Genomic DNA, 23,716 nt, shown 5'->3' with positions numbered 1-23,716 from the left:
GGACACAACTCACACAGCCACTGGGAGGACTGGCTGTTCTGAAGATGCCTCGGGCGCCCCCCACCCCCAGCCCTGCGCTCAGAAGGCCCCAGGCTCAGCACCGACGACGCTGGCCTGCCCCAGGCCCACATTCTCAGCCTGCTCCGGGCCCTGCAGATTCTTTGCTGGGCTTGACGGATCCCTAGGCCGCTGCGGCCTGAGGTCAGACAGAAGGGTGGTCTTTAAAGTTTCCCTGACCCAGTGCCAGCATGAGACGTGGGTCCCCTCCCCTCGCCCCCGAATACCCAGCAATTCTCAGATACTAGCTGGCGGGCAGAGATTTCAGCACAGTCCCGACGGTCCAGCTCCAGACCCCTCAGCGCCATCCTGCAAGACTGCCCCCACATCAGAGGCCGGTTGTGAGCCCCAGGTTGTCACCTGTGACCAATCTATTACAGGCTGGGGGTTCCAAAGACCCCCTCCAAATTCACTTAATTTGCCAGAGCGGCTCACAGACCTCAGGGAGATACTCACACTTACCGGAGTAGGAAGGATAAGAATCAACAGCCGCTGCACTAAGGCGAGGAAGCGGGGAGGGGTGTGGGGCCTCGAGGCCCTCTCCGGGGGCTCCTCCCCTCCTCAGAGGAGGTTGGGGGGTTAAAGGGATCAGAAACTGTAACCCACTAACTACACAGTGGGCCCTCTGGGTTACCAGCGCCTGTCTCGGGTAGGGTACAAAGTAGCTTCTATCAATATGACAAAAGACAATTTGGGGCACCCTGGGGGCTCTGTGTGTTGAGCCTCAGACTCTTGATCTGAGCTTAGGGCTTAATCTCAGGGTCATGAGTTCAAGCCCCACCGGGCTCCAGGCTGGACATGGAGCCTGCTTAAGTAAAAAGCAAACGGAGGCCCCTGGGCGGCTCAGTCATTGAGCGGCTGCCTTCGGCTCAGGTCATGGTCCTGGGATCCAGGGATCGAGCCCAGCATCAGGCTCCCTGCTCTGCAGGAAGCCTGCTTCTCCCTCTCCCACTCCCCAGCTTGTGTTCCCTCTCTCACTGTGTCTCTCTCTCTGTCAAATAAATACATAAAATCTTTAAAAACAAAAAACAAAACAAAACAAAAAAAACCACCAACCAACCAACCAATAAAACACCCAAACCCCATCTCCTCATCTTTATCGCCCTTAACCACTTTCAAAACTCCAAGGGCTTAGGGACTTGCAAGCCATAAACTGTGGACAAAGACCAAATATGTATGAGAAATATATTGTGGTCATCTGAATGACCAAATAAACATTTCTTATAAATCACGACATTGCAGGTAAGCAGGCCAGGAAGCATTCAACCCTTTAACAGGCAGGTGACGGGGAGGCAGGGAGGTTCTCAGACTGGTAATATGTGGGACCTCTGGAGCCCACGGGTGGTGGCTTACCAGGATCTTCCTGACACAGAAGCAACTCACACCTAGGAAGTGATGGAAAACAGGGCACCGGGAGGGGGAGGGAGTCCGGACTTTTAAAACCACAACTTTCAAGGCAAGAAGGAAGTGAGGTCTGATGTGATCACTCAGTGTCCACAGCCCCTGTGATGGCCCAGACCCAAGGACCACAGGCTCTTTCTCCCTCTGAACTTGGCTGTGGTCCGTGGGAGCCTGTTGGCCTGGCTGACCGCTCTCGGAGCAGGCTGGCCGCGTCCCTTCGGGGGTTACGGGCACGGGGGGTGGATTCCTTTTAGCAGAGGTTCCTAAAAGTGTTCCATCAAGGGGATGACCATGGACACAACCCAACCCAAGTTTCGGCCCTTCAGATGCACGGAGGGCTGGCGGCCCAGCGCGCATGGCCCCGGGGCCCAAGTGAGGGCTCATAGACAAACTTGCAAGGTTCCTGGGGACCACGAGGACGGAAGGACGTGTCAGGGAACCTGCTTGAACGAGCTGCCTCCAACCCCTGCCCCAGGCCCCAGTGGAGTCTACCTTCAGGCCCTGCTCTCCTCAGAGCAGAACTACCAGACTCCCCAGCCCAAGGGCATTTTGAAGATAATGCCTTACCCTTCTCCTCTGGCCCCGGCTGGAGGAGGCTCAGGGCAGGGCCCCAAGCCCAGCTCATCTCTGAGCCCCCCGCCCCCCCCCCCCCCGGGCCTGTGCCTGGCTCCTGGCGCTGCCCTCTCAGCTCCTCTAGGCCAGCAGCGACGAGTCTGGAGCGGCCTCGAGCAGACGTCCGAGAGCTCAGAGGCTCTCCCGAAACCATGACAAAGTTGTCTCTCTGGGCCATCGCCATGGAAAGTGCTGGACTTTTAAAACGAAAGAAAGAATATACGCGAAGGCTTTGAAACACACACACACACAAGGGAGCTCAAGGTCTATCTTCCTGGATATAACCGTGTCATCCCTGCTCCCTCGAGGGGCTTAAAGGCGGAGGTGATGACATTCTGGAAGACGGTCCGCTCTGGGAAATGTCTCTCCTCGTTTGATCCCTGGCACGACCCTGTGGAGGTGGGGCGGGAGGCTCGCACCCTGTTTGACGGGTGGGAAGACAGGCTCCAGGGACCGGCGGTCCGCGGACAGGAGGCCTGTGGGGGGCCGGTGTCAGTCCTTTTCTCTTCACCCCATAAAGTCTCCTGGCAAACGTGTGACCCAACGCCCCAACACAAAAGCCTATTCATTTCTAAAAATAAGGGTGATCTCCCCCCTCGTTGAGGTGAAGAGTTGCAGACCCCACGGTCAGACCAGGGCCGGCCCCTCTCTCACCCCGAAGAGGAAGCACACGGGGTGAGTTTTCATTTATTGCGGAGCTGCCTCCAATCCTTTCTTTCCTCCACTCGTCTGGCTCCCACCCGCCCAGCCGCACACATTTCCTATTATTCCACATTCCTGAGTTTGGCCACATCCTGGATAGCGCGTTTGTTTTGGTGGACGCTGACAAGTCTGGCTTCGCGGGGCACCGTGGCTTCCTTGCCGCCGGCGGCCTCTCTCCAGCCGCGCTCCTGTCACTTCCCAGACGCCTTTGTGGCCGAGGCCTTTCCGTGGGGGTAGTGAGGGGCACACGCAGCCTCTCCTGCCACTGTCCCTGAACGTCGTCATCACCACAGCCTCTCCCGGCTGCACACGTCTGCTTGGGAGGAGACACATTTGAGGGGCTGACCCACAGCCACACCTTGAGAACGCCTCAGTCACAGCTGGGCAGGTCCCATACGGCCATCAGGAGCGGCCCATGACCAGAGGGGTCTGGGGCACTCACCGGGTCAGATCCGCTCGCTCTCTCCAGTCGGGTGATTGGCCGGTACTGGGTGAGCTCCCAGTTTGTGCTCGACCACTGTCCCAGGCCTGGGGACACAGCAGTGCTAAGTCCCACAGAGCAATGCTAGGGACAGACCACCCTCTGGGGAGTTTGGTCTGGGACAGTTTTTTTGGTTTGTATACATAATTATTTCATTATTGATTTACTATTACTGTTAATTTATTACATATTAAGATCGTATTTGGGGTTTATTGGGTTAAATGGCATTTAACATATTTAAAAATAATTTCACCTGTTTCCCTGTTGCTTTTTTTATACTTATAGATATTTTAAATTCTAGTCTAGTTTTTTAATTATTAACATATAATGTATTATTTGCCCCAGGGTTACCGGTCTGTGAATCATCAGGCTTACACAAGTCACAGCACTCACCATAGCACATGCCCTCCCCAGTGCGCATCACCCAGGCACCCCATCCCTCCGTGCCCCCAGAAACCCTCAGTTTTTTTCGTGAGATTAAGAGTCTCTTACGGCTTGTCTCCCTCCCGATCCCATCTTGTTTCATTTTTTCCCTCCTTACCTCCCACAACCACCCCCCCCCCCGCCCTGTCTCTCGTCTTCCTCCTATCAGAGAGATCATATGATAATTGTCTTTCTCTGATGGACTTATTTCACTCAGCGTAACACCCTCTAGTTCCATCCCTGTCATTGCAAATGGCAAGATTTCATTTGATGGACAGCTGCATAGTATTCCATTGTGTGTGTGTGTATATACACCGTATTTTCTTTTCTTTTTTTAAGATTGTATTTATTTACTTGACAGAGCGAGAGAGCACAAGCAGGGGGAGTGGCAGAGGGAGAGGGAGAAGCAGGCTTCTCACTGAGCAGCGAGCCCGATGCGGTGCTTGAACCCAGGACCCTGGGATCACAACCTGAGCCGAAGGCAGATGCCCAACCGACCGAGCCACCCAGGCGCCCCATATACCACATCTTTCTCCATTCACCTGTGGAGGGACATCTGGGCTCTTTCTACAGCTGAGCTGTGGGGGACGTTACTGCGAGACACTGGGGTGCAGGTGTGTCAGGGACAGTTCTTATACATTTCCAAGGGGTTGGGATTGAATGATGAGGACATAGCCATGGAAAGTGCTGGACTTTTAAAACAAAAGGAAGAATGTATGTGAAGGCTTTGAGACACACACACAAGGGTAAGCATGATCAGCTGGAAGAAGCTGGTGGGGGGTTCAGCAGCGGAAGTGGCTGGCCAGCAGGTAGGCAGGGAAAGTCACCGGAGAGCAAACAGGACCCTAAACGTCCCTCCCAGACCTCGCAACTGTAGGGAACCACAGCTTGAAGCTTGACAATCCAGGCCACACTTCACACACTGCCTGCCCTATTCTGCCCGCCTCTCTCTCCCTTCCTCCCTAGGGCAGGCCTGCATCTGGCTCTCCTTCGCCCCCTCTGTGTGTCCTTGACAGGTGTCTTCCTATCAGAAGTCTGAACAACCACACATCCGCTGTGGCAAGAGGGCGGAGAGGGTTGGTTTTATCGTGGTCACAGCTCGTTCCCCAGGAGGCAGTGGACAAGGTCTGATTTTTGTTTCATGCGATCCCGCTGGTGACCACAGGGAGGGACACATGGAAGGAAGCCGGGTGAGCCGGGGGGATGCTGGAGGGGCTCCCGCGGTCACAGACGGGAGAGCTGGCAGGGAGGCTCCCAGAGGGGCCGGGAGAGTGGACAAGTGGGGCCACATACCTGGGAGATGGGGCTGGGCAACTGATGCACTTACAGACCAGAGGCGAGGAGGGAGGTGAGCTGAGCAGTCGGGACACCTTGGACGTCCAGCTGGAGCCCGTTTGGTAAGCCCGCTTCTTGACTCCTCGGCGTGAACCTCTCAATGCCAGGGTCCGATGACCTGTGTTTGTCTCTGGTTCTCCCGTGTTATCCTGGGATCTGAGCTTGCCCTTTCTCTCCCCAAAACTTAGACTCTACTGCACGAAGGAAAGAGCCATCGCCTCACTCAAGAGCAGGCCCGAGGGGGCAGTGTGTGTGAGATGACCGAGAACTTGGCAAAGGCCAACTGGAAGGGGGTGGTTCTGTCCTGCACCGTGTCCCTGGGGTGCAAGGCCCAAACCCCCCACTCCTCCAAGGTCCCTCAAGCCCCCAAATAGTACTCAGCCAATATTTGTAGGGTAAACAGATGGATTTCTGAGACTTTACAACAGGGGTTTCTTGGACAAACACCGGGCTTCAAAAAGTATATATTTATGTTTGATTTCAGCTCCAGGTAGTGAACCATTACTCTGCTTATCTCTGTTCCCGCCACAGCACATTGCTTATCAGGAGCCGCACACCTTGGGAGATGGCAGAGATGTGGTGGAAAAGGTTAATGCGTCCCATCACCACGAGAATCACAGCCCTGCGCGGGCGACGGTGCGTACTTGAGCTTGTGCGCGTGCGCTCCTCCGGCAAACCGGAGATGCTGTCGCCTGGGACGTGGACTCTCGGTGTCCCCGCAGAGGGGGGCACAGCATTCACACATTGGCTAGGAAGGGGAGGAGAGCAGCCCAGCGGGTCCACGTCGTGGGGGTGGGACAGAGCACTGTGGCCGGGGGGCGGGGCTCTGACCTGCGTGTGGCCGGGCAGCTCTGCTTAGGGAAAACCAGCAACACCTTCCGAGGTCTTTGCTCCTGCACTTACTTATTCATCCTCCCAGAACTTTCTTGTACAGTGAGAGAACAGCGGGGCAGAATACACGCGCGTAGAGCTCAGCTCATCTGACGGTCTGCCCACACCCGCTGACTCACTCATAATGGCCCCTCAGATGTCAGTTTCTTGCTAAGACATTTGGAAAAATTTCTGCTTCTGAATCACAAGCAAACACTGTAATTCAACAATCTTCTCTGAGTTATTCAAGGAACTTTGGTGCACTCAGAAGTAGAAGAATCAGGGGCGGTTGAAATCAATGAAATCTCTGAGTCCTCTGTTTTTCTCATAATTATATTTCATTTGCCCAGTGGAGGTGGGGGAGCTCCGTCTGACCACTGAGGGCCATCTCCTGGGGGAAGTCTGCAAGCGGCCGATTTCGGGTTTCTGGGTGACACTTGGTTTTCCTTATCATTTTCCTTCTGTTCCCATAATAGAGCCAAGTGTCCTACAGGAAAAGGCTGGCTCCCACCGTCTTCTCAGAGACGGACGGCCACGGCCCGCCAGAGGAGAGATGGCGTTTCAGCAAAGGGTGAGCCTGGTTGTCCTTCTTCCTCATCCTGGTGTCCTCCTCGTGCGGCATCATGTCCACTCAGGGAAGCTCTCGCTCCTGCCCTCTGCCTTCGTGGGCCGTGCTCACTCCCAACCTGCCTCTGCCACGGTCCTTCCTCGTGGAGAGAAAAGGAGTTTCCCACTCATCACAGACGGCCGCCTCTGGTTCCTTGTTGCAGCTCAGGGTTGGGGTCGCCAGCCTGGCTGAGAACAGACCCTGGGGAAGGCCGGTCTCTCAAGGGACAGTTTACCTGCGTCCCGGAAAGGGACCATTTCTCTGGGTCTAGGAAAGGCACGTACCTCCGGCACTGCCCTGGCTTGTGCTAAGTTGGGCGGGCAGAGGAGAGCTCCTTCCTGCGGAGAGCAGGTCCCTTGGTAAAAGAGGACAACGGACTAGAGATGGCGCGGACCCATTACTTGCCTCTCTGCTCTGTCCACACAGTTCCGATGCCCGAGCACAGCCCTCTGGGCCCTGACACACAGTAGGTTCCTAGGTATCCAGTGAATGGAGCTGCCCACACATCTGCTTCCATCCTGCAAAGCTGAAAAACACTGCCTGCAAAGGGGTATTGGGGACTAACCCCTGGCATGCTCTGTCTTCCCAGCAAGCTTGGGACTCAGGGCCATCATCCCATTAGACAGCTGGGAAAATTCAAGTTTCGGGAGGAAGTGGGCCTCCCTGAGTGGCTGGCGCTGCCAAGCCTCCTTGCCCAGACCTGTCCCGCCCTCACAGTGGCCAGCCACCCAGACCGAGTCAACATTGCCCGTGGAGCCCGGAATCAAAACAAACAGGGTTCCTCTCCTCTCTTCCCCCTCCACCTTTTTTTTTTCTTCTTTTTTGCCAACTGCCCCATTAACAGAAAAACCTTTTCAGCGCCCATCGGGACATCTGGCCCTTACCCTCCCTGAGCAAACTAAGATGACCAAGAGGAATGTGCTCCAGGGTGGAGGTTGGGCGGGGGGGCGGGGGGACCCCCAACACACTAGAACCCGCTCATACAGCAAAGAATGAACACAGGAAGGTCAAAAATGCCCCTTTCAGCAGCCCAGCCAGCTGCGGCTCCCGGTGAGAGCTCACGCGGTCGCCCTACCTGCAGTCCGTTCCCGACATCCAGCTTTCTTGGAACATTTATACCTTCAGCCTGGACCACCTCTTAGGGACCAGAGAAAAAAGTCCCCAGGCACCCTGCACACCCCCGCCCCCCCGCCACGTCAGGGCACACTCGTGAATAAATACATTCTTGGCTTTAAGAAAACTTGCCAACCTGAGCAAGGCTGCTGGGCCCGGCGCAGCTGCGGGTGCGCACCCAACAATCCCCCGAGGCCCTCTCCTGTATCGGGCGCTTTGGGGACGTAAAGGTGAAAGGACACGGGCAGCTCCCGGGCCTCGGGGAGCGGAGGCGTGAGGATTCGTAATTAGCAAACATGGGAAGCCCCATGTGGTAGCTGTAAACTAGGTTCTAGCGCCAGCCCGGGGCTCCCACCCGAGATGCTGCTGCGGGCGATCCTGGGCTCGTGGGGCACAGCAGAGGGGCTGCCCTGGAGTTTCGCATCTGACAAGCCTGGGGAATGGGGGTGGGTGGGAGGGCAGGTGAGGGGTCAGAGGGAAGAGCAAAAAGGCGGAGGTAGGGGTGGGTTGGGGAGGTGACTGTCATGGAAGCGGAACGGTTTATTCTGTGTATGTATTTATTTAACTTGTGAAAAAAAATCCTGCTAGGTACATGCACATTTCTTCCTTTTGAATTGACACTTTCTTCTCTTTAAGGTGGTGGGTGGGGTGGCGTGGGGTTGGGGGTTTGGACCAGAAGCAGGTGTAATCATGTGGTCATTCAGATTGGAGTAGAAAAACATTCCAAACTCAGAGATGTTGCAAGAGTCTCAGCCTTGCACTGTGTTTGCAAAGATGCACCAATTGTTAACATTTTGCCGCATTCGCTTACCCTGCCTCTCCACATTCAGCACATCGTTACTGCTCTTGCCCAACGGTTGGCCAGCAAGCCGCGGGCAAGGGGACTTTTGACCCTGAATATTTCCTACTATCTCTTGAAAACAAGAATTTCCACTTGTGTAACCCAGCCATGATCAAATTCAGGAAATACGATGTGGATACAATGTGATTATTTAATCCACAAAACCTATACTCAAATTTCGCAGCTGTCTTGGTCATGTCCCATGCAACAACTCCTACCCTGGTTGTGTCCCCGACCCAGGGTCACATGGAGCTCTTGTTCTGCATGTGGCCCATGAGGTCACCGGACAGTGGACAGGAGCAGCCCTGGGCTGGCGCCCACGGAACAAAGTCCTTCCTCCCCACATTGGTTTTCTCCTGCAGGGAACACTCCAGCGCCTTTCTCTCTCTGCCTGAACTCCTTTGGGAAAAGTGGAGGCTCTTTTCCAGTAAAAAGGCTACTACAGAGCACTTAGTGACTTTCCGGTCCTGATCACTGACCTCCCGTCCTGGGCCTCACCAGGCCTGTGGGAAAGTGCACCGGGTTTAGGAGCTGTCTGTCATTCACGGTGATGATGGGCAGGGCTGACCTCTCAGCCGCCATCACCCGTCCGTTCGGTCAGAGTCAGGGGAGGGAGCACCCAGGGACTCAGGTCCGAGTGCCTGCCTTTGAATCCACACCCTGGGGGCCCATGTCCCCATCAGTCTCCTTCATTTCCATATCCCTGACTTCCAGTGTGTGCTCGGCACATGGCAGGTCCCTATCTGGAGCTGTTCTGAGGGTGGGGGCCCAGGGAGCTTGGCAAACACTGGAGAGAGGCTTGGAGAAGTACGTGCCTGTTGGGGTGGCGGCCCGCTGTCCCGGGGCTTCCGGGAAGAGGTCCTGGCCTGGGCAGAAACTCTGTTTCTGGAAGAGCAGAATTGGCACATAGGGCAGGGGGAGAGCCACGGTGGTGCGAAGGTGCATGCAGGTGGCTCCAAACCTGTGGACGGCCCAGAGTGGAGGCATCGGGGGCCCTGACGACACCGGCTTTCTGAGGAGCAAAGTGCGGGAAAGGGGCTGGAGGGGAAGTGTGGGGCCACGCTGGGAAAGTCCTTGATGGTGAGACATGGAGTTGAGATTCTGTCTCTTGACAGTTTTCTTTCCAAAGGCTGAAGAATCACACGTGCCTTTACAACTTTGGCCAAGTTCAAAGGAAACGTTCTCTCATTAACATTTTACTATTATAAATACTAATTATTTTTTTTCCTATTAACATGAAAGTAGACAACATAAAAATAAAAATTGTCCACCCATGTTTGCTCAAAGGACAGCTCCGTGCTGCCAGTGACCGTGAGACCACCCCTCAGGAAACAGAGCTGAAGACACAGGAGCCATGGCCGGGTCTAAAGTGGGAGGGATGTCTCACAGGCTGTGTGACTAGGAAGTCACTTCATGCTTTGGGATGTCATGGCCTCATCCGTCACGCAGGGGGTTTAGACAGAGGATTCCTAAGAATACAACTGGCTGGCTCAGGGAGAGCCCTCTGGAGGTGGTCCTGTCACCCCATGAGCTGGGAGCTGTGGCTTGGTTGTCACGCCACAAGCCCCATCATCTGGGAGTCTCGAGCCGGTGCTGGAGCCCAGAGTCTGCCACAGCCTGGCCCACACCTGGTGTGAGACCTCTAGGCTCTGTGCATAAAGGCAGTCTTCAGTCTTGAAGTCTAGGAAGTGACTAGGCAATAATCTGTATTAGGAAAGGAAGAGACGCCCCTTCACCAGGGTGACGGGCAGAGAGCATAAGAGAGTAGAGGCTGGGCCTCTGGGTGGTGGACACACCCTTGGGTCAGTTACACTGGGGCCAGCTTGCTCAGCTGGTCCCATCACTGCAGTGACCAGAGTCGGGTTGGGCTCCCACCGGCCAAGGGCGGCTCTCCCAGAGACTGACGGTTTGTGAAGACCTTACACTTGGACGCAAGGATGCGTGAAATTGTACATATTCAGATCGGCCAGTGCGGGAACCAGATTGGAGCCAAGGTAAGGAAAGTTCGATTACTCGGACTAGCTTTCTTAAGGTCCCTGGGGGTAGCCAACTAAGAACACATCCGCAGTCAGCAGGGAGGGCAGCAAGCCCAGGAGATCACCTGCACTTGCTCAACACTTGGCTTTGTTGACCGATGGCCACGGTGAAGGAGACGCAGGAGGTAGCACAGGCTACAAGGGTTAACTGAATTCATGTCAATTTTACCGCCACGCCACTTAGGCCACGTCCGGGGGAGCCTTGCTTACTTTCACAGCCTTAGCAACGAACGTTCGTATCCAAAGGTGGTAGTCTGTCCCAAAACAGTTTCCTAAAGTTTGTTGGGCAACTTTTTTAAAAAAAAATATTTTATTTATTTATTTGACAGAGAGAGATCACAAGTGGGCAGAGAGGCAGGCAGAGAGAGAGAGAGAGAGAGAGAGAGAGAGAGAGAGGAGGAAGCAGGCTCTCTGCTGAGCAGAGAGCCCAATGCGGGGCTCGATCCCAGGACCCTGCAATCATGACCCGAGCCACCCAGGCACCCCTACTGGGCAACTTTTTACATGGTATCGCTGAGATGCCTTTCCATCCCTCCCTTGTTTGTGTTACAAAGTTTGAAGAGATCCACATCTGTCCCACTCAGTAAGCTATCAGAGACGAAAGAGCTAACCGTAAACGTTTTAGGGTGTAGTTGTCAAAATAATGAAAATGAGCTCTCTGGAATATGCATGAGTGTGTCTCCTCCCCACCCAAATTTTTGTACGTGGTGCCGGATTCAGTGGCTGACACTGAGAGATGACACAGCCCAACAGATCTCCTACCCAAATGTCAACCCTAGTTTTACACACTTGTACTGCGTTAACAGCCATCTGATGGTTCCCTTTGCCATTTCAAAATTACTTTCACTAGTAGGAACAGCATTAAAAATGCAGTTGCACTGGGGCGCCCGGGGGGCTCAGTTGGTGAGCATCTGGCTCTGGGTTTTGACTCAGGTCATGATCTCATGGGTCATGGGATGGAGCCCTACGTGGGCTCTGCGCTCGGCAGGGAATCTGCTTGAAACCTTCTTTCCCTCTGCCCCCTCCGACTCTCACTCTCTAAAGTAAATAAATACAAACAAACAAATAAATAAATCTTTAAAAAGTTTTAATTGCGTTAAATTTAATTAAAGTTAAAGTTAACAGTTAAATTTTTTTAAAGTTTTTTTTTTTTTTAAGATTTAATTTACTTATTTGACAGAGAGAGATCACAAGTAGGCAGAGAGAGAAGAGGGAGCAGACTCCCTGCTGAGCAGAGAGCCCGACGCGGGGCTCGATCCCAGGACCCTGGGATCACGACCTGAACTGAAGGCAGAGTCTTTAACCCACTGAGCCACCCAGGCGCCCCAATAGTTAAGTCTTAAAAAAATTAAATTTTAAAAATTGTGGTGAAACAACAGCTTACAGTTCATCGTCTTCATCATTTTTTAGCATATAGTTCAACACTGTTAAGTATCTTCACAATGTTCTGCATCCAGTCTCCAAAATGCCTTTCCTTTTACAAAATTGAAACTGTTCCCATTAAATAGTGATCCTCCGTTCCCCCCGACACTCATAGCCCTTAGCACCCATCCTTCTACTGTCTAAGAATTTGAATTTTTAAAAAATTTATTTACTTACTTAGAGAGTATGAGTGGAAGTTGGGGTTGTGGGGGGAAAGGCAGAAGGAGAGAGAAGCTCCAGCAGGCTCCACGTCCAGCCCAGAGCCCCACACGGGGCTCCACACATGACCCCAAGATCATGACCTGAGCCCAAATCAAAAGTCAAATGCCCAACCTACTTAGCCACCCAGGGACCCCCGAATCTGAACTCTCCTAGGGGCCTCATAGAAGTGACATCACACAGTGTCTGCCCTTCTATGTCTGGCTTGTGTCACTGAGCATCACGTCCTCAGGGCTCAGCCACACCACGGCCTGTGTCCAGATGCCCGTCCTTCTCACGGCTGAGTAACAGTCCATTGCGAGGAGAGGCCACACTTTGTTTATCCGCGCATCTGTCAGTGGACACATGGGTTGTTCCAACTTTCAGCTACTGGGAATAAGGCAGCTTTGAAAAACTAGTCTATAAAACTAAAACGAGGTGTTTAAGACCTGGGGCAAAGAATATCACTGCTTGAAAAGAAGTTGCTGTCTTTCTGTGCTGCGGTGACGAGATGTTCCTAAGTGGAACACAGCGCAAAGCGGGGGGCAGCAGCCCCGGCACTCTGAAGTGGGAAGATAACCTGGAGGAGACGAGGGAGAGGAAGTGCAGCGTCCAGATAGGCTCTGAGCTTTTCCTCTGGCATCCTGTTGTCTGGTCCTGAGAGCCCTGGTGACTTATTATTTGGGGCCATAAGAACTGTGAGAGACATTCAGTTTGCAGTGTTAGAGAACTTATTTATTCTTTATTTAAAAAAAAAGATTTTATTTATTCACTTGATAGAAGACGCAGTGAGAGAGGCAACATAAGCGTGGGGAGTGGGAGAGGTGCTGAGCAGGGAGCCCGATCCGGGGCTCGATCTCAGGACCCTGGGATCAAGACGCGAGCCGAAGGTAGACATTTAACAACTGAAACACGCAGGGGCCCCAAATTTATTTATTATTTCAGATCCTGAACAGTGCTGGTAATTTTCTATAAAATAGAGTCTGGTTAACGAGACCATGGCCAGAGCAGGGCCATCACTTCTAAGATATGGCTGGGCAAACACCCTGGGGGATTTTAACATAAATGAATATATTTTCATTGCACTTGAATATGTCCTTCTCTAGGGCAATGAAAGGGGCCATCTCAGAAACTGTTTCCATGCTAAGAGCTCTGCACACAGCTATATTAATAAATACTGTATGTGTGATTAAAATTGTCGTATGTTTCAAACAGTTGGAAGAGCTGTGTATCATCTGGACTTGTGTGCCAACCTGATCATGAAAAACGCACATGGCTAAAACCTGGGCCCGGATGTCCTAGTTATTATGGGCTTTTTGGAAAACTGCATGAAAATAAATCCCCAAGTGAAGGAGTTATTATTGTGAGATCAGATAAGAATTCAGCCTGTTTTCATTTAATGGGATCTATACTTTACTAGCTTGAAGCACTAGAAGGTGAAATTAGAGATACCCGGTCTGATGTGAGCTGTAAAACGACAGCTTTAATGTCTACCACAGCCTCCATTTAGTAGGAGCAAAATCCAATTTAATATTTGAAGTGTTGGCATTTTATTTAAGGCGTTCAGGTAGGTATAAAACACAGTCTTCATGTTCACGTTTAGTGGCAGCCAGAGCAAGTTACCCCGCGGAGCGGGCACTGACAAATCGGGCTTGAAGGCACGTCTGGGGAAGGGGTGGTCAGAGGGACCCCTCCGGGCAGGCCCGGCAGCCCTCCCTTCCTGTCGCTCCCGTCAATCCGCTGGCTCACGAGTCCCCTCCTGCCCCTTTCTGGGGTCCCTCCGGACACGGACCTCCCCTCCTGCTGCTTTCAGTTCTGGGAGGTGATTGGCGAGGAGCACGGGATCGACGTGGCCGGGAGCTACTGCGGGGACTGTGCTTTGCAGCTGGAGAGGATCAGCGTGTACTACAACGAGGCCCATGGTAGGACGCGGTGCTCTGCTGGCGGTGCTCGCCTGCCCCGGGAGCCCAGGCGGGGTGAGGTCCAGGAGGCATAGCGGGATCCTAAGACTGGCGGGTCCTCGGGGCCGGTGTGGGGCAAGGGTCCGGGGAAGAAGGCACCGAGTGGTTTAGACACATGTCTTAACCCCCGCTGCCCAAGCACCAACCTTCCTGTTTAGATGACAATCTTGAATGAAAACCGGCATCACTTCGAGCAGAGGCAGGATCTCGGTCATTGGCGAGACAACACAGCAGCACGGAAAATGATGGATAACGTATTTCCAAAGTATCTTATAGATCTGTGCACTTGTTGGGGTCAAGGGTATTACTTCAGATGTCTTTCTTCTAGAAATAGCTTTCTCCCGACAGGGATCATAAGGTTCTGTTTTGATGAAACATTAACTTCTAGAAAAACACCAGCTTGCTGACTTCTTCCTACTTTTCTACACAGGTAAGAAGTATGTGCCGCGGGCGCTGCTGGTGGACCTGGAGCCCGGGACGATGGACAGCATCCGATCCAGCAAACTGGGAGCTCTCTTCCATCCGGACAGCTTCATCTACGGTAGGCTGTCCGGGCGGGGGTGCCCCGGGAGGAGGGGCGGGGGCCTCCTAGTGGTGCCCCCCTTCCCCCGCCCCCAGCGGCCCGGTAAGCGGCCTCCCTCGGCGCAGGTAACTCTGGGGCCGGCAACAACTGGGCGAAAGGCCACTACACGGAGGGCGCCGAGCTGGCCGAGCGCGTGCTGGACGCCGTGCGCAGCGCCAGCGAGGCCTGCGACTGCCTGCAGGGCTTCCAGCTGGTGCACTCGCTGGGCGGCGGCACGGGCTCCGGGATGGGCACGCTGCTGCTGGGCCGGATCCGCGAGGACTTCCCCGACCGCATCGTGAACGCCTTCAGCGTGCTGCCGTCGCCCAAGGTGTCCGACACGGTGGTGGAGCCCTACAACGCCGCGCTGTCCCTGCCGCCGCTGGCGCAGCACGCCGACGCCTGCTTCTGCATCGACAACGAGGCGCTCTACGACATCTGCCTGCGCACGCTCAAGCTGGCCGCGCCCAGCTACGGCGACCTCAACCACCTGGTGTCCCTGACCATGAGCGGCGTCACCACGTCGCTGCGCTTCCCGGGCCAGCTCAACGCCGACCTGCGCAAGCTGGCCGTGAACATGGTGCCCTTCCCGCGCCTGCACTTCTTCACGCCCGGCTTCGCGCCGCTCACCAGCCGCGGCGGCCGGCAGTACCGCGCGCTCACCGTGGCCGAGCTCACGCAGCAGGTGTTCGACGCGCGCAACGCCATGGCCGCCTGCGACCCGCGCCGCGGCCGCTACCTGACCGTGGCCTGCATCTTCCGCGGCCGCATGTCCACCAGGGAGGTGGACGAGCAGATGCTCGGCGTGCAGACGCGGCACAGCGGCTGCTTTGTGGAGTGGATCCCCAACAACGTCAAGGTGGCCGTGTGCGACATCCCGCCCCCGGGGCTGAGCATGGCCGCCACGTTCATCGGCAACAGCACGGCGGTGCAGGAGCTGCTGGGCCGCGTGGCCGAGCGCTTCTCGGCCATGTTCCGGCGGAGGGCGTTCGTGCACTGGTACACCAGCGAGGGCATGGACGTGGGCGAGTTCGCCGAGGCCGAGAGCGACATCCGCGACCTGGTGTCGGAGTACCAGCAACTGCAGGACGCCAGCGCGGGTCCGGAGGACGACGGGGAGCTCGCGGGGGAGGCGGAGATGGAGCCGGAAGATGCGCCGCACGAGCCTCGCGGGGCCCTGTGAGGTCGGCAGCGGCCCCGGCTCGCCGGCTCCCCACGGGGTGCACCGCGACCACCCGGTGTCCCGGTGTCGCACGCACGCGGGGCGCAGGGACCGGACCCGGGAGGGAGCTGGGGGCGTTGGGGGCCTTCAGGCATTCGCTAACCTTCAAAGACTTCGCTATGCGCTGCACGCTCTACTAACTGGTTTTTTAAATTAGCAAAGTGCATTTATCGCGAAGCACAGCGCCTTAGTTGAGCGGAGCTGCTCCGGCAGTTACTGCGCGCCCAGCGCTGTGCGTGGCATCAAGAGGACGTGGGCGCAGGGTGCAAGCCGCCGTGCTGCCGCACTCTCCACCCTCTCCTGCCGCTGAGCACCCTGGCACCCTCGCTGAGTCATTCCCTAGCTTCCGTCGAGTGCGCTGCCCAGCATCCCACCTCCCCGTGCCCGCTGGCCTCCTGAGAGCCAGGTGGCTAAGTGGTACCTGGGGAGCTGTGCGGCCGAGGCAAGCGTGAGTCCGCAGCCACTAGTGAATTGTGTAGACCTTGTGGGCACGTCAGCGAGCTAACTGGAAAGGGAAAAGGACTTGGAAAAAGAAAAAGTGGCAGTGCTTTTCACCAAAATACCTGGCCACCCCTGCCCTCACCCATGATGCCCTAAAGTCACCAAGCCTGATCCTCTGCTCTTTATTTCTGAATAGCCAGCTTTTAACATAGACGTTTGCGTACTGTAGACACTGTTTCTAAAGGGTGTTGGATTCTGGGAATTCATTAATCACCATTTTGTTTTCCTTGTAGACTCTTTCAAAATGCCCTTTTCACTTTCATTCATAAACACCTGCAAGCACTGGGTAGCCTCAGCTCTTTGGGAAAGGGCACTGGTGCGCTGGGCAGGGATTGGCATGCAGAGATTCCGCGGCCTCCGCAGAGCCGCAGTGTCCTTCCTCCTCACGGAGGACGCGGTCTCATTAGGGAGCTTTTACAATTCAAATTAATTTGCAGAAGTTGCCATAAATGTTCGCATGATGACACAGCTTTGACCATTACCCGAGTTTAATCTGCTCACATTACGACAGGACCAGATACACAGGAGTGTAATCAAATCGTCCATAACTTTCTAATTACGGTTTACCTATTTCTGACATACGCACAGCCATGCCTTCCAGGGCCATAAGAGTCTTAATGGCCTTCTAGAATTACCATTGATCCGTGGGCAGCCGGCAATGGGAAGAGGGTCTGACCCTCCCTGCAGGAAATATTTACTTGCGGGCAACTAGGTGCTCGTCTCCCGGATTCGTGTTTGTAATCTGCAGCAAGGAAGCAGGACGATGGGGACACTGGCTGCTCATTTGAGAAACGTCACGCCACGTGTGCATGGTGAGAAGTGACGAAAATACATAGAGACAAAACGAGGTCCTGCTGTCGGCATCGTGACATGCCTTCTATTTACACTTTAGAAAAAAGTTTTAAACAGTTTTTTCTTGTGGCTCAAGCACTAAAAGCAAAAGATTTATTAAGAAAATGTAACTATATACTCAGTTTGAAGTTTATAATTTCTCAAAAGCTAAAAAGACTTATGACCTTTGATGTTATAAGAATTTACACACGCTTCCTCTAGCACTTTCCTTCTCAAATCTAAAAAGGCAATCAAATGGATACAAGGAAGGATACAGATCTAAATTAAAAAAACCCAGCTGATTTATATTGCTGTCAAGATTTTTGTTTGCTCAATAGTAATCATTAAAGTACAAGAAAATTCAATTTTAAATGGCTAAATTGCTTTATTTCAGACCAAATAAATTCCTTTTCTTGGAGCCTAACAACCCAGACTGATTAATTTGAGTAGTTAAAAATATTTCAAAATGTATCTCACCATCCTACCCTTTTGTATGGTAGAAGTAGAACACACACACACAAACAAAAAAACCCACTAGAAACCAAGAGAAATCTGTCCCCTCAGATTTTGAGCCTATTCCTTTAGCGGTATGGTTGCCATGGCGACACTGGTCTCAGTGACAGACACGGGATCAGAATCTCAGAGCTTGTCCAGTTCCTTCACTTCACACACAAGGACCCTGCACGAGCAGAGATTAATAAGCCCTCAAAAATCACCCAACTAGTTAGTGCAATACCCAGAGCCGGGTCTGGTCAGGGTCCCCTGAAGGGCCTTGTTACTAGCAGTTCAGGATTTTTAAGCAGAGAGAGAGGCTCAAACCATCTCTGCTGGGCAGTGAACGTGCCTTTTATTTAGCTGCTGTACCCTTTCCCCATCACCAGCCGTGGCCCTAAGTCTCACCTTAATTACCTGATCTGCCGTCCATGACTGCTCTCTAGTTACCAGCTGCAAAGAATTCAGCCCTTTGCCCATCAGCTTTGTTCGTCTATGAAAAAGGCCTGACAGCCTTGAGATTCATCGATTCCTATCCCTGTAATGAAAGATCCTTCCTAGTACCTTGATCATGGGGACCGCGGTGCCGACGGCTGAGGAGTCCTGACTTTAGAACAGCAGACCGGCCCAGGCAAAGAGCTCCCGGGGGGGGGGGCCCTCAAGTGGCTACTGCCCAGTGGCCTGGCTCTCAGACTCCATCCAGGCGCTCCTCCTTGCCTGTCCTGGGCCAAGAATTAAATAAAACCTCCAGGTCAAGTGTCCCGGGGCAGGAAATCGCCTGCAGGAGGCTGAGAACAAAGACATTCTCTCGGGCACCTCCGTAGCATGGCACTACGGCACTGCTCGGGACCCCCAAACTTATTGTTGGCCTAAGTACCAAGGGGAGAACTGGTGCTGGTATGGAGCTGAAAACTTCCCGTTCAAATTTATTTCTCTGTTCTCCAGAACAGCTCAGATCCAGCAGCTAACTCTGCAGTGGGTGTCTTACTCAGCAGAGTGCTTCCAAGTTTCAAAGGAAGATAAAAACAAAACACTTGCAACAAGTCTTCACGCCTGAGCATTTAAGGAAGAGAGGCACTGTGCAAACACCATGGGGCCGCTGCCATCCTCATGCCCGAGACATGCAGGCCGAAGTTTTGAAGCCTGGACTTCAGCTGGGCTGTCAGCTCCAGAAGCAAGGTACTGGGCGGCTCAGCCTGTGTCCCACCTCCCACGGGGAGTGCACTCAGGACAGAGACTCATTTACAAAACAATGAAGCACATTTCTTGCTGAAACACATTAGTAGTTCTTCTCCACAGGTTTTAAGTGTACAATAAAAAATGAAGACCGCAATCTACTATTTTTTTCTTCTAATCTATGCTTTTGGTAATTATTGTCATTTAGGCAAATAGCTAAGCCAGCTGCGTGGGAGAGCCAGGCCGCGGGTAATAAGCCACCCGCCACTTCTGCGAGTTGAAGATAAGGGACACTGAGAGCCTCAACGCGAGGCTAATTTTGTCAAAATGATATGAAAAAGAGAACTTTCTATCCTGACACATTTAAAGCATCTTTGCTGTTTCCTTCTGCTCACCAGATATTAAACCTGCTTCCCCCAACCTTAAGAAAGGGCAGTTCCCAAGGTCCTAAATCCAGCAGGTGCAGACAGCTCCCGTGAAGAGAAAGTCCAAAGGAAAACAAAAACCAATCGCAAGAGTGAACCATATTTTGATTTATTGGCGTTGTCAATCTAGAACAAGACAAGGATTTTTTTTCCATGCAGGGAGATTGTTTTCAGTCTGTCGTAACATGGACCAATGCATCTTCACCTTGGAAAATGTAGCATTTCAAGCTTTACCCAGTATCTAGGACGAAACAAAATTCAACAATTGCTAGTCCTTTGTGTTTTCTTAAAAATCCAACATGAACATGGCAATGACTTCCCTGTCACGAACTGTGTAATCTATCTTTGGCGTCACTTCACATGGCTGATGTTGACCCTTGACTCTTGGCTGTAAAAACTGCTGTTTCACGTGCATGGCCTTAGCTGAACAGGAACTTCTCTCCTAAGTCGAACCAAGTACTCTCTGGGCAATAAAGAAACTAGTCTGCTTTTTGAAAACACTCAAAGTCCCCTGTGCTCCAGGGGTGGGAGCATCCCCTGCAGGACATGCGGAGGGCAGTTTTGTGTTGTTTACTGGAGTGGGATACTACATCCTGACCCCAAGGACATCACAAGGTCGAAGGAGCTCGAGGTGGAGTTGGGCTTGGCTCCGCTGCAGGCGCTCAGTGATTTTCTCAGCCAGCTCAGTGTTAAAACAAAACCACCCAACGTAAAACCAGGTCTCATTACTTAGAGCGCCTCTAGAAAAAGGGATACATTCAAAACACCGCATCTTCAGACTCATAATAAAATATTTACTAATTCAAACTGGAAATGAAAAGTGCTTAGGGGAGACAGCTCCAATGAGCAGAACTGCTCATATCCACGAGCTGCTGAAGGATCCATACTGATCACACTTCCTTATCTCCGCAGGTCGGACGCCTTTTTTTTTTTTTTTAAAACAAAACAGGAAAATGAAATCTGGAAAACACCTCTCTAGTTCTTTGCCTTGCTTCTCTTTTGAAATAACAATGTCAAGAAAAAGGCTCAGAGATCAAATCACTTTAGTAGCTGGGAGCACGGAGTCAGAACTGATCTACTGGACAGAACTCTTCTACTGCACAGGACGTAACTCTACTTGGCTCCCATCTCTGGAGAAGTAAAGTGAACCAAGCCCTGGGAAGGAACCATAAATTTAGCAGAAGCAGTTGTCACTGCAGGGTCTTGCAGATGTTCCTGCTTGATAAAATTGCAGGACCCTTGCCTATGCTTCTAGCCCTCACGCTCAGGAAGCAGTCATTTGTGAGAACATTAGCAGATGTGGGGGAAATGCAGATACAAAGAACCGCAGTTTGTCATGCCCCGGAACCGCTGCGGGACTCCGACGGCAGTGACAAAAAGTGGGGAGTTTATCCTCCGAATTACTGGATGTTGTGCAGACAAATGACACTGATTTAATTAAAGTAAGATGGCTCTCCACCTAAGCACTGCTAATGAGCTGAACGTCACTGTGCCAATCACTTCTGCTTGTCGGGGCCTGAAACGAGATTCCTTTCTGATGCCACAGGACTCCTATCACCTGTATGCTGTAAGTCACCACCCACTAACATCTGAATGTACTGACTGACCAAAAAATGGACAGAATTCAAAACTAAAACTGCTTCGTTTTAAAAAAGTGCTCTATGAACTTAAGGTGCAAGCTTCTAACACATCAGTAACTTACAGATTACTCTTTTTTCAGTTTCACAATTTTTACGGTGCTGCCAGAAGTCTTCTCAGCATTTGCTTTGAACTCGGCCTTCAGTGCATCTCTCACTGCTTTTGCACAGATCTGGGAGTACCGGATGTAGCTGGGAGGGAATGAAAGATATCAAATTAATTATCAATAATCCAGCGAGGCTGGTCATTGTTACTAGTTTTGTTTTGCTTTTTTCTTTTTCCATAGTTTAAATTTTGGTTTGATTGTACATTACCGTGGAACTGGATTTAAAAATGACAAATGCCAGAAGTGATCTACAGAGAGAAAAAGGCCAGAAAAAATGTACCAAAGTGTGAGCAGGTATTAGAATGGGTCGTCTTTGGTTTTTCTTTTTGATACCATCTTCTCTCTTTCATACATGTTAATTTAAAATCAAAGACTCTCAGTGATTCTTAAAAATCCCACAGCACAACACCAAATGTTATGAGAAGCTATAAGTATAATAATAATAATCATAATATTAAAATTTCTCTACTTAGAATTTTTTCCTCATACTATTCTTACAAGGTAAAATATATATAATTAAGAAAGAACTACTTTGAATTCAACAGTTCTGATTATTTAAAGGTTTTCTTGAAAATACTGGACTTTGTTTCCCAAGTCCGCTATTGAAGACACTTCCCAATCAAGGTTTCTAAATAAAACCAAAAAGTCCTTAATTCTAATAAAATATCTAACAGCCTGCTTCCTGTTTGGTAGATGGACTCCCCATCAACATCTCATTTTCCAAAAAATGTCAGCTTACTTTTTACACTTTCTGAAAACAGGAAGGGGGTGGGACGTACTACTGTCTATTTTCTCATGTTTCAGATTTGTTTTTTTGGGCCCGAGGCAGGCGTTCCAGTGCCTCCCGGGGTGCTGACTAATTGGGCTGCCCTTCCAGGCTGCTCCATCTTTTCCACTACTTCGTGCACCTGCAGACGCAGAGGGGGAACCCGGGCGCTGATGCTGCCCCACCGACGGCTGGCAGGACGCCCGGGCAGGGCCGCCACACCTGTCCGAGTAGGTGCTTAGGAAATGGTCCCTGATCCCCGCCCGTCCACCTTCCACCCGGACGAAACTCTGCTCGACCCCACGAAGGGGCGACTGTCGTCAGGTCACGCGGGGAGCGCCCCAGGCCGAGGCGCAGGGCCCAGGGGCTGCACGAAGCCACCAGGTGTGAGGCCGGCGTCCACGGCTCCCCCGTCCCTGGAGGTCGTGTCTCCAGACGGGCTCCGCGCGTGAGCTTCCGAGGGGCCCCACTGCCCGGTGTGCCGTGCGCCGACGGCCGCGGCCCTCTCACCGGGAGCGCGGCCCGACGGCAGTAACGACGCGTGGGTGCGGGACACGCAGGCCCGGGCCGGGGTCACGCGTGCAGGGCGCAGCCCGGGGCTCCGGCGCCCCGTCGAAGCCGGGCGGGGGCGCGCAGGTGCGGGGCCCGCCGCCCACGCGCCGCGCTCTCCAGGCGCCCCGCCCCCACCCGGCCGTGCGCCGCCATCTTGGGTCCGCGCTCCCCGGCCCCGACCCCCGCCGCGCGCGGCGTGACCTCCGACCCCGGGCCGCGCCGCGGGCTCCCCGCAGCCCCGAGGAGCGGGTCTACCTGAGTCCAGCCTGTCGCCAGTAGGCCACCATGATGTCGCGAGGGTGGGCGCGTGGGGTCGAATCACGAGGACGCCTCAATGTCGGCTCGGCGCACAGCCCAGCGGCAGGAAGGTCAGGCCTGGGAACCGGAAGAGGCGGGACTCCGGACCTGCCAATCTCGCCGCCTCTTGCCCCGCCCGCCCTCCCGAGCAGCCCCTGCTGCCCCGCCGCGGAATCGCCCCGACGCCGGGAGCCAATGGGGGCGGGCGGCGGGGGCCTCGGGTACCAATCCCCGCGCGGGCCGGCCGGCCGCGCCCACCGATTGGCTCCGCGGCTGCCCCGAGCGTGTGCCCCTCGGGCTTCCGTAGTAGCCCCGGCGAAGCGGCGGGGCGAGGGGGCAGCTGGGCGCCGGGCGGGGCAGGCTTGTCCCCGCAGCCCGAGGTCAGGTTCGCGCCCCGGCGTCGGCGGGGAGCCCTTGGCCCCCTCCCCCGAGGGGCAGCGGGCAACGGCAAAGCCGGCCCAGGCAGCGCGCGGGCCTCCAGGGTCACCCGCGACGTGCGACGGCCTGGACTGGGCGGCACGGGCGGGGGCGGGGGCGCAGGAGCGCGTGTGCACCCAGAAGCTGCGGGCAGGGAACGCGTCGCCACAACAAGTTTTCAAAAACTAGCCCCCTAACTCCCACCGTTAGTGCTGGGTGGGGTCAGACGCCCCACAGGCCGAGTGTAACCTGTTCAGTCCCCCAAAGACCTCTGCTTGCCCGCTACGGAGGTTTCAAACTATCAGCTACTTCACTACACTGGAAAATGAAAATTCCTAGAATTTTATCATTACAACAGGATAAAAAAAAATCAAACAGGATAAATATTTGTTTAGAAATATTTTTATCATTAGGGCATTACACCTTTTTCAGAACAAGTATAATTCACAGAAATTATACAAAGCAACTTTTTAATCAAAGATCAATATTTTGCTATCTTTTGTTTAATTGAAATGTTATTTGTAAAAACCATCTCCGGTTACAAAAAATAATCAAAAACCTTATTGGATTGAAGTTGCTTTTACAAATGTCCTAGGAAGTCTTAAGCTAAACAACATTTTAAGTAGAAAAACACTAATTTTTAAATAGTTTGCTATACCATTTCTCTGGTTT

The 23,716-nt window shown here is 53.1% G+C and overlaps 2 protein-coding genes across 3 annotated transcripts; one reads left to right on the top strand and one right to left on the bottom strand.

Annotated features, from left to right (window-relative positions):
- Positions 1–10,197: 10,197 nt before the first annotated feature.
- On the top strand, positions 10,198–17,540 carry TUBB1 (tubulin beta 1 class VI). Of its 2 annotated transcripts, none has more exons than XM_059133242.1 (4): positions 10,198–10,436; positions 13,912–14,020; positions 14,490–14,600; positions 14,708–17,540. In XM_059133242.1, exons 1-4 carry the CDS (start codon positions 10,380–10,382, stop codon positions 15,802–15,804), a joined length of 1,374 nt encoding a protein of 457 aa, XP_058989225.1. In that variant the 5' UTR covers positions 10,198–10,379; the 3' UTR covers positions 15,805–17,540. The 2 variants fall into 2 exon arrangements, with proteins under 2 accessions (XP_058989225.1, XP_058989226.1); XM_059133243.1 differs by lacking the exon at positions 10,198–10,436 and adding an exon at positions 14,218–14,324 and having other exon boundaries at positions 13,944–14,020.
- Positions 17,541–19,361: 1,821 nt separating this feature from the next.
- Positions 19,362–22,731, bottom strand: ATP5F1E (ATP synthase F1 subunit epsilon). The gene is made up of 3 exons (XM_059133244.1): positions 22,586–22,731; positions 20,971–21,097; positions 19,362–19,509 (listed from the first exon to the last, which is right to left on the bottom strand). Exons 1-2 carry the CDS (start codon positions 22,615–22,617, stop codon positions 20,974–20,976), a joined length of 156 nt encoding a protein of 51 aa, XP_058989227.1. The 5' UTR covers positions 22,618–22,731; the 3' UTR covers positions 19,362–19,509; positions 20,971–20,973.
- Between the last annotated feature and the right edge of the window lie 985 nt (positions 22,732–23,716).

Source organism: Mustela lutreola, chromosome 9, assembly GCF_030435805.1.
Source record: "Mustela lutreola isolate mMusLut2 chromosome 9, mMusLut2.pri, whole genome shotgun sequence".
Classification (NCBI taxonomy): domain Eukaryota; kingdom Metazoa; phylum Chordata; class Mammalia; order Carnivora; family Mustelidae; genus Mustela; species Mustela lutreola.
The sequence above is the reverse complement of the archived record's forward strand: the minus strand, read 5'-3'. Positions and strand labels throughout refer to the sequence as shown.